The sequence below is a fragment of the Trachurus japonicus genome, chromosome 16 (assembly GCF_045865225.1).
Source record: "Trachurus japonicus isolate A0001 chromosome 16, Traja_1.0".
Taxonomy (NCBI): Eukaryota; Metazoa; Chordata; class Actinopteri; order Carangiformes; family Carangidae; genus Trachurus; species Trachurus japonicus.
In genome coordinates this window covers 17,093,263-17,114,392 of record NC_140922.1, presented here as the reverse complement: position 1 = coordinate 17,114,392, position 21,130 = coordinate 17,093,263, and the positions used below count along the sequence as shown (strand labels likewise).

The 21,130-nt window shown below is 40.8% G+C and overlaps 1 protein-coding gene across 3 annotated transcripts in view; it reads right to left on the bottom strand.

Moving 5' to 3' along the window:
* The window catches only part of col14a1a (collagen, type XIV, alpha 1a), a 139,979-nt gene extending 124,438 nt beyond the window's left edge, over nucleotides 1–15,541 (bottom strand). For 2 of the 3 annotated variants that reach the window (XM_085802236.1, XM_085802235.1), the window contains exons 1-3: nucleotides 15,368–15,541; nucleotides 13,656–13,771; nucleotides 4,096–4,212 (exon numbers count right to left, since the gene is read on the bottom strand). In XM_085802236.1, coding sequence (XP_085658362.1) covers nucleotides 4,096–4,212; nucleotides 13,656–13,749 — 211 coding nt within the window. In that variant the 5' untranslated portion in view covers nucleotides 13,750–13,771; nucleotides 15,368–15,541. The remainder of the gene's footprint in view (nucleotides 1–4,095; nucleotides 4,213–13,655; nucleotides 13,772–15,367) is intronic. The other variant, XM_085802237.1, reaches the window with a different exon arrangement.
* Between the last annotated feature and the right edge of the window lie 5,589 nt (nucleotides 15,542–21,130).

Genomic DNA, 21,130 nt, shown 5'->3' with positions numbered 1-21,130 from the left:
CAGGTCAGGTGGGGTAAATGGATGGATCGGTGCTCACACCACAACCTCAATCTGTGCAGGTCAACCAAACCACTGTCAAATATCAATACTGAAGTTTAAGGGGAGATATTCACTTGGTCACCATATGACAACATGCTGCAAGTGCAAGCACTGAGAATGCATGTCTCAGGCTTACCTAAAGGAGACATATTACGCCCCTTTTCCACAGATTAAAATAGTTCCCAGGTGTCATGTCTGTGACTGTGACATGCTTCGGTCAAAATACCCCAAGGATCAAACATCACAGCTCTCTCCATCCGCTCAAAACAGCCCTGTTCAGAATGACTGGTTTCAGTGCCTGTTCCTTCAAATGCAAATGAGCCACTGCTCACCCCGCCCGCCCCCTCTACCGGTACTGGTACTCACAGGTAGGGGTGGTATTATGCAAATTTGAAAACTTATAACATCATTGCCAGACAACCGAGAGAGCAGCTCATAAAACCACATGGATTTCAACCTATAGGGAGCCTGCACATTACAGATTTTTTTGTCAATTCTCACAGTTTGGGGGCCGGAAGGCAAGACAAATGTTAAAGAGCTTTTAAAAATGTTAATATGTCCCCTTCAAACTTCCCCCACTGTCCTTTCCTGAAATGGATTCATCAGGTAACATCAGTAGGGGATTTGAGAGTTCACCTGCAATTAGTTAGACTTTTCAACAGAGAGAACTGGTTCTTATTATTTTCCACACATGCTGGGTCAATCAACCTCTCATTTCTGTCTCACACTGGGTGTTAAAAAATGCATAATGTCAGGTATGAGGCATTAAGACCCAGAGGAATTGTTCAAACTTCTAGGAAATATGTCTATAAACTTTTTTTTTTTGCCAAGACTTCAATGAAAACATTAACACCACTCTAACATATGTGCTTCATGTACTGTAAAGCTGCAGCCAACAGGTTAGCCTAGCTTAGCACAAAAACTGGAAACAAGGGCAAACAGCTACTGTTGCCTGTAATTCCCTTCCCTGTCAAAACTGGTTGTTATTTAATGAATTTAAGATTGCAGGGTGATTTTTACACTTTGGACAGAGCAATCTAGCTGCTTGCCCCTGCTTACAATCATTATGCTTCGTAAAGATAACCAACTCCTGGCTTGTTGATCCTTTCATCTCTTGGCAAAATGTCAGGTGTAAGTGCATTTTCTCAAATGTTGAACTACTCCTTTAAAGTAGTTGGAAGTCTTAGAAATTAGCTTTCCTGTGGCTAAGTACTTAAGCTGAAACAAAATAAATGCTGCTCACATTTATTTCCATGATATCCAAACTGCTTGAATATGGGATGACTCATTTGTGGAAAACTGAAATCATCATCTACCCATATTAGGTTCAATTAAGAAGACTTTGGGAGATTATGGCAAAACAGTGATCCTTCATTTGTTTTTGGAGCTGTTGTCACAATCATTTTAAACCAGAGTAAACAGAGAAGGTTAGCAGGAATTTAATGTCACCCTGCATAACAAAAATGCTTCATCACAAAAACAGGCCTGGTATAACCGTCAGAAAGCATGCACATGCATTTTGTTTTTCTTTATAGTGGCCAACAAAATTACTTAAGGCAAAAAATGACGTATAAAAAGCAACGTCAAAATAAGACATAATTAAAAACAAACATTAACTTCATCTTAGTCTCATCAATTACAGACAAATATAACATGGTTAGGCAAAAAGAGAGGTAGAATGAGCCACTGTCCGTCCACCTTGCGTCCTGAGACCACCTCTAGGCCACTACAGTAGATATCACGGTTTCCATTACACTACTCATATGCTTAACTATTTCAAAGTCCAACTTTAATGGCATCAGCTACTGGCAGCCAGGATTGACACTCAATCCCCCTTTTGCCTGTTGTTCCTGCTTTATTTGTGGGTAAGTTACCAATAAGTCTAGAGTAATTATGCTAATGCTGGCCTACTTATAGCACCTTTAAAGAGCAGCATGTATGTATTACCTGAAGTCCCAGCAACAGTCAAAAGCTAAAAAAAAGTTAGTGATTTTTTTTTGTTTTGTGGATCCATCTGTCATTAACAGTTTGCAGCAGTTAGCAAAAATTCAACAACACGAGTGAGTCACCAGTGACCCCTCTTACAGTACCCCTGCTGTCTGGCCAACTCATTATCCTCATTGGCTGTCTTCATTTTTCCAAGCCAGATAACAGGTCAAAGTAAAAAAAAAAATATTGATACAAAGTTAAAAATGTGATGAATAAAAACTTGATCAGTACCTCAGCATGGATGCTACATACAGTAAGAGCTTCAACTGCCTGCACATAATTGGCTGCTGTAGGCTCTGCTGTCTATTTTCAGCATAGGACATCACAATTGGTTTCCAGACCACTCCTTAAGCAGCCATCCAGTGCTTGAAACCAATACTATTCAACCAGTCAGTTGCAGTAACATTGTCACAATACATTGCAGTTGCATACAGTAAAAACAAGACATTTTTCTGTTGGACTTGGCTTCATCTCCACTGAGATTTCAAAGAGTAAATTTAGACTATTTGGCGCTCAAGCTAACACACAAATATGCAAGTACACACAGACACAACCCACACAATTTGAATTTCAGCATTGTTGGCAGGCTGTCGAACAGACTTTGAATAAGTGCCTATTTTAGCTTAATTCATGCAATGTCATAAAAGACAAAAAAATGAAACCATTGGAAAGAAAAACAGAGGCTAAAGTTAAATATTTTTGATGCAATAAGACATGGGCCACTTTGTCTACAAGGATACAAGCTGATTATGGGAGAATAAAAATATTAAGAAAAAAAAAACAGAGTCATTTTTGTTGGAAAAATGAGTCACATTGCTCCGACCTTAAACCAGAATCTTTATCCATCTGAACTTTGGTTGATCTGAGCAGAAAAAGAACAGCATGTTGAACCAAAAGGTTAGCTGCCACTCCGAGGGCTCCTTTTGTGATACAAGACGGTGCTTAGAGTCTCAGCAAAAAGACTCCAGCCTTGATTGTGCCTCTCGCTCAGACAAACTACAGGACGGATGAGACTGGACATGAGGCCACAGAGCAGGTATGTGTGTCTTCATCCTCCTTTTCATCAAAGAAGGTGTTACTAACCGCACTCTGTATAGATGCAGTAATGAAGCAGTGAAAGTTCAACTTCTTACTGAAGCTGCTGAATGCCTACTGCTGCACTCTTCCCCGGGAGGAAGTGGTCATAAATTTCAGTTTTTGTTCTCTTTTCAGCTGTCGGAGGCAGCAAGAAATTGTCAAACGAAGCGGTTCTCGCAAAAAGGGGTTGCTTGGGACAAACAGGTTTTCTGTGAGAGTGCTTATTCAGTCTTACTTGTTCATTCTTACAATGCCTGCAAAGGAATTGTCTGCAGCACAGCACAGCATTAATACAGAGCGGATGCAAGGCGGTGGTGCAGCAGCAACAGTTAAGGAACTGATGCAAGAGGAGATGTATGTCTGTGAAGGTAAGGTGCACCGTGGTAACGTGGAAAAGGAGATGTCAGCGGTAATTACAGTGATTACTCACGACACTGTTCATGCCCACAAAGAGACAAGGTCATGCCCTGTGTCTGCACAATGATCATCTTCTGACGGACGCAGGATAAAAGCAGGATGTCAGGCGTCCATCATGGTCACAGTGTCATACAGTGATAATGCTGTTTAATTCTGAATGAATGGCTACAATTGCTACCGCTGTCATTCAGCTGTTCTGGATTGAACTCCATCATGAGTCAATGGAGGTCCTACTGTCCCGTGTTCCTATCGCTCCTATTTCCAAATCTGCTGACAGGCTTCACCTATGCAGCAAAAACAGTCCTTTGTCTCAAACTTGGCAGAGGTGCAGGACAAACTTCCAGTCCCCCATATCTCTCAAGAGTGTAATCCCTTCAAAGGAGCTTTGATAAGAAGTAAATTACATAATCCTTCCTGACAGACAGAAAATCCAACTCATGATGGGACCCCCCCCCCCCCCCAAAAAAAAAATTAGGAGTCAAGTCTCTCCTCCTTTTTAGCATACGAGAGCGTTCCCTGTACTGTATGTGTGTGTTCGGCGTGTGTTTCTGCACAGCAAAATCATCATCTTACCTGGTATACTGTTGTAGAGGAACAGATAGCTGTCAAAGTCTCCTTTGGGCTCCTTCCACGAGACAAGCAGTTTGTTTGGGCTCAGCACTTTGAAACGCAGCCTCCTTGGAGCCGGCACTGAAAAAACAATTAACCACATTTAAAACAGCTTCGATAGCCCGAGGGAATTGATTGGAAACAAATAACGTGCTGCTGAAAGAGAAAATGATTATAATTAAAAGTATCCCAGCCACTGTACTAATCAACACTTATTAAAATGAAAACCATCTAATAGTTATGTGAAACCCAAATAAATTCACCACCAAGACTACGAAATGTGCCACACATCCAAGTGAGTTGAACAGAAAAATGAATAAATGGATGGACAGACAGATGGAGAGAGGGCTGAGTGAGTTCCAGCAACACATAAAGAAGGTCAGTAGTAGTAGTAGCAGGTCAGTCTCTATTTGCAGCATGAAAAATGTTTAAAACAGCTTGATGAAAGCATTTCCAGTCAAATTCTCTTCATATTCAAAAGAAAGTTTGTACAAGGAGGGGTGATTTAAAAAACACACACATGGGCTTTTACCTGTGCCAGCGCATGTGTGTGTGTGTGTACATTTCAGATCCATACTGTATCGTGGAGAAATAAATGGTGTACAGTGGCATCCTCGGGAGCTTCCCGTTCTTTTTCCAGCTGTCGGTGAAAACAAATCTGCGGAGTCCTGTTAAAAATGGTAGCAGCAGCCGCTCTCTGAGTTGTGTGTGTGTGTGTGTGCAGTCTGTGGCCTGTTACACACTTAGATGGCACATTTTTTAAGAATCAAAAAGTGGTGGAGAAGCAGAAGAGAATTTGACCGTTTTAAAGCTCCAGATAGAGAAACAGAGAAGAAGGCACAGATGTGGGAGCGCAAAAACACAAGAGAGACTTTAATGTAGTATCGTGGAATACTACAATTTCACCTCAGACGGGAACAAAGGTCACTGACATAAACTTTATGTCTGTGACACATATCACCATTTCACCCTTTTGTTGTATTGTTCTATGTTAGTTTATGTACAAGGAATTCACCACAAACTACATGACTGTTCACAGGTTTCTCTAAATGACTGTCATCTATAAGTCAGATGACACTGCCGATGTAGAGCCTCTTTACCTGTCAGCACTCTTTAAAAACAAGTCAAACTGAAATGTGTTTGACACACAGTTCTCTAACTCTGGGGTCATAATGCAGATGGAGTCACAAAAGATTTCTAAGATTGTTGCACCATTTTTTATTACTCCGTAATGAAAACTGAAAAGATTTTAAATTAATCCAAATGTCTCTATCACAATTAATAATTCAATCCATCCTCTATTTTATTTTGAGTTTCTAAAAGTGAAATCTAACTGAGAAAACCTGACATGTTTTGACTAATAACCCCAAGTGGATGCATACCAGTCCCAGAAAGAACTTCCAGGAATCTGTAAGTGGAGTATACAACACAGTTTCACTCTGGGGAATAATAACGAGCTTTTTTAAAAAGTCAAAGACTCCCTTAAAGAATAAACTTTGAAAAACCTCAGAGATGAACCCAAATGAGTGATCCTCCAGAGGATAGATGGACGGTGCTCTGCCAGATAGAGGTGCGAGTGTGGACATGTGAAGACTGTACATCAGGCATTGAGGAGAAAGCATCTACAGAGAAAATAGGTGATGTGATGTTAACGAACCTGAGGTGTACTGTGCAGGATTTTCACTTGCTGATGAGAATAGATATCCACCATTCTCAATGGGAAATCCCATTCAGGCTGTAAAGTCGATGCACTTTATTCACTGAAGTATATTATGGTGTTGATGGATAAGTCAGACGTGCAGGGCTCAGCTTGGCTAATTATCACATGACCCTCATGGTCTTGCCTAATGAGTCATTTTTGTACATAGAATAGTTTTTGGTCATGTTTTCCTGGTTACATGAGAAAAAAAAGTGATCAAATCTAACTTTGAGTTACATTTTTTTTAGGTTTATTTTTTTAAAAAAAGGTAGAATAAAGAGTATGAATGCGCGGGTCACTGTAGGACAAGAAAAATCAATAAGCTAAAGGTTTTGTCTACTTTTTATAATAAATATACTCTTACGCTTATTATGAAGTTTGATCAGCCACAGCTGTATCTTTCCAAACATCCTTCAAATTTTAGTCATGGTATTACCTCACAAGTTAATATCAAGTCCCAAATTCTCTGGAAGCCAAAGAAGCCTCAAGTTGCCAAACAAGCACAACTTCTTAAACTTTTCAACGCCGGATCTTCTGATGCTGTCCAATCGTTTTGCAGAGACACAGTCCAGCACTTCACGGTTTTCGCATTTCGCTCACTCCTTTCAAATGCTCAGAATGCATAGGATGAAACGGTATAATTACACCACACAATAAGAATCTATGAATAATTTAAGTCTGTGATAAGAGCCGGGTAGATTATTACCCTGGTATCATTGAGTGTGTGCTTGATAGTAGGTGAATTGAGTTGGCAGGCAGGATACTAATAACCAGGTGAAAATTGCCTTGAATAACCTGATCTTTGCTTTGCATGTCAATGAACACACACACACACATTCATCCACTGATTTCTAATAAAAAACTATTGTAAAAATGAAAAGGCCAAGAGTGACTCCCTCTTAAGCTGTGAATGCATGTCAAGGTCTGTGAGTCGGAAGCAATTCAATACAGCAGAGATGATTAATGAATATGGACGTTATAAGTCCAATAGCCGTGGATGCTGACAGAACAACAGGGTCTCAGATATATAAATTACCTTTCAGAAACCGCCACATCTGTTCTTGTTTACCTCTGTAGAGCCATGAATATCAAGAGAGCTCAAGATTTCACACACATGCACTCTCAAAATCCAGTGCCAAGATGCTTCTCTGAAACACATTAGATGTCCAATCTGTATCTCATGATAAAATACTTTGTGGTATTACTGTAGAAACTCTGGCAAGATAGCTGAAACTCTGCCCTAAATTTACTGAGCACGTATGTGTCCACATCAAGTGCTACAGTACATCACGCAAACCAGAGCCATTCATCTGAAGGAGTTGCACCAGCAGAGTTAGCGAGCCCTCAACAGCTACTTGTATGCAAGCTTCTTGCCAGGTAGTAAACGCAGCTCCAGCCATTTGGCAGAACTTTTGTGACTACTGCTTAGCAACAACTTTTAGCTCCAGTAAATAGTCTGAGTCACTGAAAAAAATTACAAACCCAGAGTGCCAGAAAATTATAAAAATCCCTTCTAAAATGATATTTAACACATCCCCTCCTCATGCAGCCGAACCTTAATTTAAAGGGTCTAATTTGAAGCATGAAGTTGAGTAATCTCCTGACTCTGTAGGGAGTGTGAACCAGAAAAGTCTTTTAACTGGCAGCCCAGTATGAACTGGAATTATCTGGGTTAAGGCGATACAAGCACAGCTTGATGCCCCAGTTTGAGAAGAGATGGCTCTTCCTGGGATTAGCAGCAGAGAAAGCTAGCAGGGACTCCTGATGGATGAATAAATGCTTGTCATCCAATCCTCTGCTTCACTTCATCTCCTCTCTCCATCCCTCCCATCATTCCTTGTCTCCGATTCAACTTCTGCAAGCTTCTCCCCATCCCCTGGTCTGGCTAACTATCCTGTTCCACGTTGGCTTTCTTTCATCTTGTTTCTCTCATTTCGATCCTTTCTCTTCCTCTCACTTTTCCGTCTTCCTTTTCCTTAATTGCTCAACTATCTCTGAAATTCAACTTCCATTCAACTTGCGTTTTTGATGTGTTCCACTTCATGACTTTCCCTTGTCTTCTCTCAGCTTTCTGGCTTTTCTCAATCTTTCTATTCATTGCCAGTTGCCTCTTTAATTCTGTCTGTATCCCCTCCTCACCTCTCCTCCTTAACCTCCTTTTTCTTTCGCTCATCCCCTTCTTTCAATCCACTTTTGCCTTCTATTGTCTCCCTTTCTCCTTTTTTCCATTAAGCTTTGATTCTTCCCTCCACATCCCCTCTTTTCTCTCATCTTCTCTCCCACTCTTCCTTCCCCTTCATTTCCTCCCTGTTTTAATTCCTTGTTTTCCTCCTCCTCTCTCCAGATTAGGCCTATACCATCTCCACTGTGTGTATTCAAGCGACAGTGGCTTCACTAATACTTAGGATTTATGGATGACAACTGCTGGGTTGCACTGTCACCACAAGATAGCTACCGTACTGTACGTGAAGGAGATGAGGGGACTGTGTGTGCAATCGTGTGTGTGTGTGTGTGTGTGTGTGTGTTTGGTGCCTATTCATCGTTGCAGCATGTGCCGTTTGATGTGGTCGTTGTCTCGTTGCAACAAGAACTACTCTGCTCACCAAGATAGCACTTAACCCAAATCCACACCTTTTCTTTCCACCTCTCTGCTCTTTTTATCTCCTCTGCTGCTCTCATGGAGCACTCCTCTCTTTTATCACATCTCTCCTCCTTGTCCATGGTTTTAAATTCTCTTCTCCCTTTCCTCCTCTTCCCTTGTTTTCACTTCTGCTCTTTCATCCTATCTTCTCCTTTCCTGCGCCCTTCTACTCCTGTCCTGTAGTGGCTTAACGCCTTTTTCTGTCTTTTATCACTTTACCTGTGTAAGTGATGCCTTTTTCCCTCAACACGTATCTCTCTGTTGCATTGTGCACACTCTGTGTATGTGCGTGTGAAATCTCTCTTAAGGTCTCGCTGAATATTAAGAGTCTGTTGATCCCTTCTCATGTGCAGTCTAAAGCAATAATATTCCTCATGCTTGCCAGCCAGAAGTGGGAAAAAAAGTATCACTATAAAATCCTTAAATAGGTTAATTCTAAGGATGAAATTTTAAATATGCTATTCTAACACACACCATTTCAAGGTCTAGTTCATTGCTAATATACTGGGAAGTCATCCAATTCTGTATTCAAAGTATAACTCCAATAATTGGGTCGTATTTCTGTAGCGCTGTCTATCACTCTAAGAATTACGTATGTTGAACAAGAATTAAATGTGTTATTCAAATTGAAGACACTGATTCAAAAGTAACATTGTTCCAACAAGGTCAAACGGAGGATCAAACACAAGCACTCAGATGAGCAAACTGGTTTTGAATAAACCCAGAGGTTAATCAGACTTTGTAAATGTATTACCTCCACTTCTGTTAACATTCAATACACTTTATAGTTGGTCATTCATGCTGGAGTTGTGACCAGCCTAATTTCCTGGTGAAACTAGAGATTACTATTCAAATTTTATGTTTAGTTTCACTCAAGTCAAAAGTTTTCTTTTATCATACAGGAACAAAATGCAGATCATTCCCACTTGTTTCTGTATTTTTTCACCTTAACTCATGAAAGTTGCCACAACAAGTTGAGTTAAACAAGTTATTTTCTGTAACCACTGAAGAAAACTTTCTCAGTTATTTCAAGAAAACCAGGACTCAGGCAGACAATTCACAGTATTGAACTACTACAATACCTGCTCGACCTTGAGTCTCTTCAGGCTGTGCATAATACTCCATTCAGTGTATCTATGTCAAACTGCTCCTTTACCTGACACTCACTATTCCTGCTTTTACTATGGCACCTACTGTAAAATTTGACATGCATTATTTCCATATGCACATTGAATGTAGAATGAACTGGATATCCAGAGCAGTACTGTATATTCTGTTCAGTCCCTGTATCCCTGTATCAAAACTCCCAAAATCATTTTCAAAAATCATCATCAGCTAATGTTCCCCTTAATTAGACTTAATTGTGTTTATTTACAATCACAGCACATTATCTACATGCTCTGACAATTACAAGAGGGCAAAATTAGAAAACCTCCTGCACATCACATCTCCCTCGATTCAATGCTCCATTTAGTCCAAAGTGGCTGATGATTATGACAAGCTGGATTACCATCAACAACGGCAGCCGAGTGGTGAGGTGACGGCAGTCGAGCTTTGGATAATTTAGCCGTTTTTAAATTCAAAACAGGTTGTTCTATCTCATCCTCTCTCTTATGTTTATGAATAAATGATTTCTCATCATTGGCTTCTCTCCCTGTTCATTATAACTGAAATTACTGGCCAACACTTTCACTCATACTAATTCGCCAGGCTGCCGCCTAACCACACATTCACCACACAAACACACACTGACTGTACTCACTAAAACAAAAAGTGCAATAGCTTTGTAAACGCGCTCTCGAGCACATAATGTTGTGATGTGTTCCGAAGCATAGTATTGACCCAGGCTGTCAGCCAATCAGCAGAATCTATTACAATAATTAACAATGCACACGCTAAGCATGCACACACACATAGCACAGTACCACTCACGCACATTTCACATCTTTACAATGAATAACTCACTCATCGAGGGAACAGGACTGGATGAACAAAAGAATGCTTGATTAAAAATAAATCATGACTATTATTCTGTTCCTTGACAATGAAGTTTAGAGTTTAGATGTAACAACGGCAAACACCCACCATCTGGCATCTTTACTCCATCCATCCTGCTTCTGTCACTGCTGCATTGGAAACGGCAACACAAAGTGCCAGGTCACTGCTTGCACCCTCTGAGGACTGAGCAGAGAACAAAATCTACATTTCCCTCTTCAGTGCTTTTTAAGGCCAAAGTAACAGCGAGTGAAAGAAGAAACAGCAACAACAGCCCACTGTGTTGTTGCACACTGCTCAATTTCTGCATTAAGGGCAGCACCGGACCAGAGCCATTCACACAGATAGTCAAAGAGACGAGCAATATGAAGTACAGACTATATTGTGTCCAAATCCATTAGCAAAGGTGATTTGTAGGAAGCATTATGCTGCTGAGAGCAGGGAGCTGTGGTCAGCTGTCTGTCTTATTGTATAGGTCCATCACTGTGATGCAGAGTGAGACATCTAAAAAAAAACACTATGAATTGCCATGAAATTTTGCAAAACTATTCACTAATGCTAATACTTTATTACTTAAATGAGACTTCATGTAGGAAGTTCTCACATATAAACTGGGATCACTTTGTTTCAATCATGATCACTCATGACTTTTCATCGGTAGTGCTACCCTGAGGCTGTCAGTTTTGGGATACCAGATTTTTGACATTTTTCAACAAACAGTTCCTGGAGGGAAAGAAACTGTTGCTTTCCTAACTTCTTTATTATCAGGTTTGCAAACAAAAACTAATGACAATGCCCTCACCTTTTGCTGTCAAACCATGGTGCTAAACCTGGTGCAGTGTGCACCACGACACAGATTATTGTTGTAAATACAGAAAATGTCATTTCTCACTTAAAGTAAGGGACAAGTTGACTTAAGAAAGTCACACTTTGTAAGCTGGGGAAAAACATACACTAGCAGACTATCAAATTAAGTTTACAATATTTCTACTTCACGCCATGTCATTTTGGTTAGTTCACAAAATGATACGTGAAATGTTACTGTAAAACCTATTCAGTAATGTGTTAAAATAATTATCCAAAAAAAAATGTATTTCCAACAGAAATATTAATACTGTCTTGAATATGATGTAATGGATGAAAGGAGTAACATATCAGAGAGATATGCCTTCTTTGGTCAGTTGCTTCATTTCTTGCTGTGCAAAGCCGTTCTGGCCTCACCAACTCAAAGGCAGTGGGAGTTCCTGATGATATCCAGACATTTGTGTTGTATATACAAACATCCTCCATGGGTAGAGCACACACTAATCCTTAACCTCAAATCCCCGCTGACCAGATGTTGCAGCTTACAGAAACCGACTGGGCAAAAATTAATGGCTATCACATGCTCCCTAATGAAGGGATTGGGCAGGGCATGCTCCCATAGTGTCTGGGAGGTCGTCCATGATTCACTGGGATACAATCCCAACCTAATTTATGCTGTCACACTTTGTCTCACCTCTCTTTTCTGTCTGACTGCAATAAAAAACATGACCTACAGAACCCCTAATGACAACTAGAATAAAAACGTCTTAGAGAAATTGAGAAGGGGGAAACAGAGATGAGAAAAATAACTGAAGAGAAACAGAGCGAGAAGGATGAAGGGAGTGAGTGCAGAAGAAAGAAAAGGGAGGAAAGCAAAGAGTGAATAGTAAAAGATTACAGAAAAATAGAAAACCTACTTTCATTTCAAAGCAATCAATATAAAAAACACAAAGCAGCCCCATAATTTAAAGCAAAATGGATCTAAAACAAAAACTAACCTCTCAAAGATCAATGTAATAAAATGTATTATTTTTTAGGATAGAATCGTCTTTTAATTCATCCATAAAAACAGATCAATAAGAGGCCTGTGTCATATGTGGATTATTGATTTTAAACAACATCAAAGAAAGAAGAAAAAAAAATCTTTATTTTATTTCTCTCTATATTGTGTTGCAAGATCTGCCACTTCCCTGCTCCTCTAACTCCTCATCCTGGAAGGAATGTGATCAGCACACACACGCACACACACACACACACACACACACACAGAAGGAGGGTCAGCTCAATGAATAAGTGTCCCTTGGGGTCATTTATGATCTCTATCCAGATAACTACCTTAGTACTTAACAGTTTGCCAAAAGCAAAAACATGAATAATAGCAATGTGTACAACCCAGTCACACACACAATGCCGCTATAGGATTGAGAAAAGAGCTGTGGGATCCATATTGTTTGAATAAGGAGAACTTTCTCAGTCAAAAGTTAAAATAATAATAACATTTAACATCTATCAAATACTGTAAAATACCTGAGTCCTGGACCTTGATCACAAGATGAGAAAAGATTAATGTGTAGTTTGATTAATCTGAAGTTAATGAATTTACATAAAAGATATGTGGGAAAAAAAGGAAGCATGTGTCAAAACATCTGAGTCTCATTCAAAAAAACACACATCTGTTATGTTTTAACACATAATATGCTAATACTGCCACATAATGACATATTAGCATACATTATGTTCAACTGCAACTCAAATGTGTGTTTCTTGTGAAGACTGCATCCAGACTTTTGACATCCCTGACAAAAAAAAAAAACATTGCACAGAAACAGACAGCAGCCCACTTTTTGATGATCACTCAGTTTGATTAAACCGGGTTTGGTGAGGCGAGGCTGATTGCGAAGCACACTGGAGCGTTATATATTGTGCAGCACATTGCGCAGCAAATCATCACATTTTGAAGCGCACCGTTACAACACATTACAACACATTCATCAAAGCCCCTCTGGAGCATGGCAGCATTGGCAGCAGGGTGGCAAGCATCGCAGTGGCGCAAGAGTGAAATGGCATAATGATACGGAGGAGATACGATCACGAGTGTGATGTAATCTGATGAGGGAAGAGAGAGGGATATGGAGATAGAGGAGGTCAGAGAGGTGAGGCTTGAGGGGAACAAGAGGAGAAAAGTGATGAAGTGAACAGATGGGAGGAGGGTAAGTGGCCAAGGTGGAAAGTGGGGGACCTGAAGGCAAAGAAAAGTTGAATGGCATGGGTAAGGGGAATGCGAGCTTGCTTTAAGGGAGGGGAGGAGGGGATGGAAGAAGGATGGGAGGGGGGGAGGCAGAAAGAGGAGAAAGAAATTATTGGAGAAGAGGAAAAATTACTCACCTTGACCCTGTGCTTTACTGGGGAAACTGGAAACTAGAACCAGTAGCACCAGTGGAGCCCACAAACACCACCTGATCCGCCCCGTTGACAACATCCTCACAAGCAGCAGCTCAGACCTGCACAGAGAGAGGAAAGATCGTACTGAGAAAACAACGAAGAAGCTAAGAGGGGAAATGTGAGAAGAAAAGGCAGGGAGGAAAAGAGGGGTTTCAGTGACAGACACGCCAGGCATGCCATTCAGCTGCTGTGAGGGGGTCAAGAAGACCCACCTTACCCACGCAGCCCCAAGGCACTGGTCTGGAATCAGTTACTACTGTCGAATATCCACTTTGATACAATTACAAAGCTGTAGACTAACAGTCTAGACTGACCGCAGAGCAGCGGTCGAACCTCCCGCCTACACAGAACCGACTAAGGGTGAAACAGTGGAGGACTTTGTCTGAGAGAAGAGAAGAGAAGAGAAGAGAAGAGAAGAGAAGAGAAGAGAAGAGAAGAGAAGAGAAGAGTGTCAGAATGGTGGACCGAGTGATAGACAGACAGGGAATGATACATTTGACTGACAGTGTGAAGAGGGAAGATTTTGAGTGTCATACTCCAACCACAAAAGCAAACACAACAACTTCTCTCCTCTCTCCTTCCTATATCTCATCCCCCTCCTTTCACCCCTCACTTCTTGCTCTCAGCACCCTCTCCTCCACATTCCCTTCCTTTCTTCCTCTCCTGACCCTCTCCTCCTCCACCTCGCTAGTCTCCCACTCATTATTACGCACAGACATCTTATCGGTCCTCTCCGGGGGAAACTCTCACACACCTTGCTGAGAGTCCTATGAATAAAACAGCACGTGCAACAAAAGTTGTTCCAAGATTGAATCATTCTCTGATGTGGAGGTATAACCCAGTGGCAGAGGAAGAACAGACAGCGCCTTCAATTCAGACAGTGTCAAAAGGCCAGGAAAACGACAGTGCATATTAATAAGCATAAAATACTCGATAAAATAGGACAGAATTTTTTCCTTTTCTTAGATCAGCCTCAGGACGCGAAGAGGGAATTGAAAAGGATTGAAAGGAAACGATTATCTTACTCTATTTCTAACACAGACACACAAATGAAATGCAAGTACACATACACAAATATGAGTTAATCTCACTTAATTGAGATTATTACAATTAGGCTATACAATTTCTCTCTCTACTCATGAAGCTAATCCTCGGGGTATAACATAACTCAGAATATAATTAAGCAATCTTCAGGCTGGATGTGAATGCCTCTTAGACTATTTGTGGGATACGGTTAAGCACGCGCACAAACAGCAATACATTATGGTACGAGACCGCAGATGACCCCCGCACGCGCGCACCATGAAAAAATGTGTTTATGAGGGGACCACATTAGAAAAGACTAAAGTAGCCTCTATACTTGTGTTTTCTGCGAAGATCGTCGTCAAATCAACACGTTTTATTTTTAAACGATTCTTTTCCACCTGCTTGTGAGACTGCACAAGTTGAAGACACCGATCGCAGTCGATATTTGTCTTCGGTGATCATTTCAAAGTGCTGCTGACTGGTGTGTAATCTAGTTTTTTAAAGCCAGATTTGGGTCAGTCCTGTCACATTCATTCAAATGAGCTCGGTGCGTTCAAAGACTCCTGCACAGCGCACCTGAGAGCGACGCACTCCTGCACACGCACCATGAATGAAATCGTCTCTCATACCTCTCCAGTCATCAATTCAAAGCGTCCTTTTATCCCCCAAATGAAATCCTCTGAATACCAAAGACTGCTGCTGCTCCTGCTGCTGCTGCTGCTGGTGGTGCTGCTGCTGCTGCTGCCTCCCAAAGGGTCCCTTTTCCTTCTCACTCTTTCTCTCCCCCTCTCTTTCTTTCTTTCACTCCTTCTCTCCGGATACAATTCGGTCAGTCCGAAGTGGGTGTTTCTCTCCTCGTTATTCAGCCATCCCTCCCTCCGGCTATTCCTCCCTGTCCCAACCCTTTCCTTCGCCCAGGATCATCTCAGAGAGAGAGAGAGAGAGAGAGAGAGAGAGAGAGAGAGAGAGAGAGAGAGAGAGAGAGAGAGAGAGAGACCCAGTGCCGCTGCGCAAAAACCTCTGCTGCCAACCTGCAGGTTTCAATTCGGCTCCAACCCCTCGGGGCCCTTTATGTGCAACTCCGCGATAACGACGGACTAGTGGGGGACATTTCTGGAATCTCTGGCTTTAAAGGAGCCATATGGTCATTTCTGAAACTCTTCATTTTCTGCATGTTTGATTTGTAGAAGAAAAAAAAAAGTTCGGGTGAATATGGCTGTGTGCGCTCGGAGCAGGTGTCTGGCCATGCCCTGCTGCGCTGCCAGCTTAGATGTTTAAGGCACAACGACATTTCATATCACAGCACAGAGTTGGAGTTAGAAAAGAGACGATCTGACTTTGTAGTTATGAAGGCACATGATGGAACATTTCAAGTTCACAGTTTTTCTCATTTGTAAATGTATCCATACATGTCCAAATAGGCTCAGTCAGTTCTGAGCAATTTCTTTCCAGCTGGGAACTTGCTGATGGAGCCCATGATGGCAACCGATCACTTTAAACGTTTCCAAAACTGTCTGCTACCTTCCCTTAATGAAGTGATCTTAAAATAAGACATATATAACTTTATTGACTACTCGTCTAACATTTTTCCTGGATCAAGAGAATTCTCAAGGCTCAAATGTTGGATTAAGAAAATCCGATTCAATCCAAACATTTTGAAATGAACTGTTTTTGAAGTGGATTAGGTAAAGTAAAAGTAAAATTTCTTCTTAACCTGAGATTGTAAATTTGGGTCCATATACACTAATGTTAATTCAGTAGTGTCCATAACAATTTAGGATGATGTTCTTCAGCATAGGGGAGAGTGGGGTAAGATGAGCCACTTTTCATATTCAGGATCACAACATCGAGACAATTATAGTTTTGTTGCTAACTAACATGTCTGCATATATTTCAGGATGTTGTGCATCCCTACAGACAAACACAGTGTAAACATAAATGTTTCAATAATATAGCATGTCCAAAAAAAAGTGGTCACATAGGAGCAGGGTAAGTTGACCCCCCCTTGACAACTTTTTTTACTTACTGTAATCATAAACATCCAGAATCTTGATTTAATAATTAAGACATTAACAACCAAAATACATTCAATTGTATAGGGCAGGTGGCTCAACTTACCCCACAGCTACCTTATTGACTTTATTACCCCCCCACAGCTAAAATGGTGCACTTTCATGTTAAAGCAGAAGTAAGCGGAATATTTGTGTTAATATAAGTCTTAAATAGTTATATCTTCCGACGATAATCACCTACATAGAGTGTTTGGTCTGAAACACGGGTCTGTCAGTCACTCTGCTCTGCTGTAAGCCGAGGAGAAAACTTTCCTACAACCTTTATCCAATGAGGAGAGAGAACGGCATAAAGGGCTGTGTGTGTGCTAGGGATGTCACGATTACTTGTTTTCACAATTAATCGTGGTATTAAACGCCACAATTAATTAATCGTAAAGATTCCTAAATACCGTCACTTCCCCAAAAAGATTATGTCGGAACCATATCGGCAGATGTGCACCAAAATGCACAGATACTGATCCATTTATCTAACGTAACATTGAATTGGTAGGAATTTAAATGTTAGCGTGTCATTTGTATTTAAAAAAAACAGCAAAATAAAACAAAAAATTATTAAAATAAACGTAAATTTGTTATTGATGATAAATTATGACCTGAATATTTCAAACACTTCCCCTGGGGGGTTAATAATTGGTCATATATTAATAGATACTTGAAATATTTTGTTAAACAATGAGTAATGTCATTATATTTTGACTATATTTGATTTGACACATTCATAGTGTTGTGAAATTAATCAATGCATAATAATCGTGATAATCGTAATACCGTGATTATTTCTCTGACAATAATCGTACCAAGAAAATTTGTAATCGTGACATCCCTAGTGTGTGCACTGCAGCCAAGGGATGCGCGTGAATGTGGTGACGTAGGGACGGGGACCAATAGATCCATGACGAGGGCTGGGGCTGCTAACTCCATCGGCTGACAAGAAGTTAGCCAAAACGACCAGATCGCTTACTTTTGCTTAAAGCAGAAGTAAGTGGTCCGGTCGTTTTCGCTAATGCTGCGTTCCAGGCAGGCTTTTGAAATCGTAAATTACAGCTTCAAGTCACAACTTACGACTTTGTAGCGTTTCAGGCAACCCACTCGTGTTTTTCCGACCTGTTTTACCGGTGAAAGTCACTATAACGGCCACTCGTAACTTCCGACCGGTGAACTCGTACCAGATCGAACTGGTACCACTTCACGGTCGGAAAAATACGAGTTTCCTTGAACGCACCATAACAGTCCTCGTCCCTACGTCGCCACATTCACGGCGTCCCTTGGCTGCACACACAGCCCTGCATGCCGTTCTCTCTCCTCATTGGATAAAAACTGTAGGATACGAGAAATGTTTTCTCTTCGGCTCAGAGCAGAGCAGAGCAGAGTGACTGACAGACCCGTGTTTCAGACCAAACAGTCTATGTAAGTGATTGCTGTCGGAAGATATAACTATTTAAGACTTATATTAACACAAATATATCACTTACTTCTGCTTTAAAGTTTACTACCTCATAATGGAGCTCATAGATAGTCTACCACATCTCATGTATAAAACAAATGTATAATTATCTCTTTTGGTCTAAACACGATTTTCATGAAACTTATGATCGACGAAATCCACTTTCGAGAGTGAAAAATGTTTGGGTTTTTTTGGACATAAATGTTAAACCACTTCACCCATGTGGTTCTTACCTTCACAGACTCCATGAAATGATGCCTTCCTCATAAATATTTGGTCACATGCTCAATTTTTCTTATGGTTTCCTAGAAACAAGCTAACCCTGTGTCTCATCTTACCCCGTATCTCCCCTATGCAAAGTCAACATGACATTTAGGGATACAATTTACTAATTTCTTCTCTATGAGTTAGATAGGACTGATATAACTCACCTAAATATGAAGCTTAAGCCAGGAGATGATTAGCAAAGCTCAACAGGAAGACTAAATAGGGTGAAACAGCCAGACTGGCTCTACAGTAAAACAAACATCAGATTACCAGTTCAAACAACATGTTGTGTTTTTTATGGGGATTTTCATGAGCCATGCTAGCTGTTACCCTGAGTTTCCAGTCTGTGCACACTCCTAAATTAACTATTTACTGGCTGTAGCATCATCTATAATGGACAGATATGAGAGAAGTATCACTCTTCCTACCTATCTCTCTGCAGGTTCTTTTCCAAAGTGACAGCCAATTCCTTTATGCTAGACGAAAATGAGCATCGCAATGGATTGGTCAACACCAGCAGTTTCCTCTGTCAGCCTGAGAAAAAAAAAAGATTTGAGTGCACTTTGTAATCCTGTTTATACACTCAGCTCCTCCGCTGCTGAGGAGACTTTGTGACTTGCCCTGAGGGGGGAGGAATGGAAGTCATGAGAAACAGAGCCTGGTGAAATGTGCCAGTGGCTGACTGAGTTGAAACACTGAATAGCTCTCCAGGTGTGTCCCTGAGGCACTACACACAACACCAACACACACACATGGTGTCAACACATACACACTAACGCCTTAGCTAAACAACTGTCCAGATGCCATAAACACTATAATCAAGAGGATAAGGATTCTCCGTCCTCCTCCTCCTCCTCCTCCCATCCTTCCTCCTCTTTTTTCCTTCAGCCTCTTCCTCCCTTCCTGTCCTTCTGTCATCCTCTTTCCCCTTCATCTGTTGCCCGTCTGCAGCAGACCACACACAAAACAAATTTACCCCATGCAGACACCTCTACAAACACTGTGGGGCTGGATGGTATGACCTAAAATCTCTATCTAAATAAATGGTCAGGTCTATAACAATAACAAATATATTTATCTTTTTATACTTCATGTTTATGGAACTTTTCTGTTATGTTAATCCTCACTCATAATCAATTATATTTATTCTCCAGACATATGCATATCTCCTCAACTGCACCACTTTTGCACAGGGTCTATGTAACCATTGTCCAAGTCAGAATTTCTTATGTCAGTTTTAAGTTTCTTATGTCAAGCTACATTAAACATCGCAAATTATCTTAAACGGCTTCTGAATAATTGTGATGGTTAAATAAATGACTTGTTACAAGGGAAAATGGAGGCTCTCTGCCTTCCACGTAGCATCTCTTGGCCAAAAAACAACTTTGCAAGATCAGCGCCTCCGACCCGGTGTCCCAACTCTCGTCTCTGCGGCACCGCAACACAATCGCGACCGGTAACCTGTACTGTAATCTCTTGTTTATGACAGATAAAACTACACAAATACACACACCATACCGCATATATGATAAACAGCATTATCCACCGTTCCATGGATTTCTTTCTCGCCGGCTTCGTTGAAAATAAAAGCACATGGACAGGAGAAAGGTTGGCAAAACAGCAGAAAAGCGACATCTCAACAACTTCATAATGCAGTAATAAAAAATAACTTCGCTGATGTTGATATGTCAACACCTAGGCTATTGAATGGTTTCTCATGAAAGTAACTATGGTGCCCAAGGGATAGCCTATATCCTGATGACATTTGTGACCCTCCCAAGCCCACCGCACCGCTCCCCGCTTTGACTTTTTCTTCAGCACCACCATGATGTTTGACATTTGTGGTATTAGCTGACAAGTCTGTACAAGTAATGAATGACACACATTTAAGGTCTCTGTAGGATTGATGCAGCAAATGTATGAACTGCACAGGGTCCAATATCATAATTAATTTTCCTGGTAGCCTAGCCTACTATTTAATGCTGACTGGATTGTCTTGTCTGGTAAAATGAACAAATAGCAGGTCATAGAAATGTGCACTTTGGGAACAAACCAACTGAAACACTATTTCATTCAGGCAATTCTGTGGTGATCATATCAGTACTAAATATTACAAATCTTTGGTTGCAAGGTGGCCATTAGGACAACAAAACAAAACAAAAAACGGTTGATTTAGAAAGCTGTCAGCCATAGACCACATGACACTGGGGGAGTTTCCAGAGGGTAGGATGACAGGTTCAGTGATATTATTTTCATATTATTATGAAATTTAAGCCTGACAGTTAAATGAATTGCTGAATAATAGCTTAATATGGGCAGTCCTGTTGTGTTTTGTTTAGTGTGAAGTGAACGTGCTAATGGTACGTACGTTAAACTAGCTTAAAGTTCTTTTATCCTCACCTTTGCCTCGGCCCCGGCCTCACCTGTCATACCCGGATGTACTTTTTTTTCTGGGCCAGATATGTGGCCGTCGCTTCTCTGTTCCATTTTTCTTTGACTTTCTCGTCTTACTCTGGCTTTTTTGATGTTTGTTTGTTTGTTTGTTTTGCGCGCTTTAGCAGTTGGTAACTCAGCTTTCTGACTTGGCTAGTTTGTCAGTTCGCGGTACA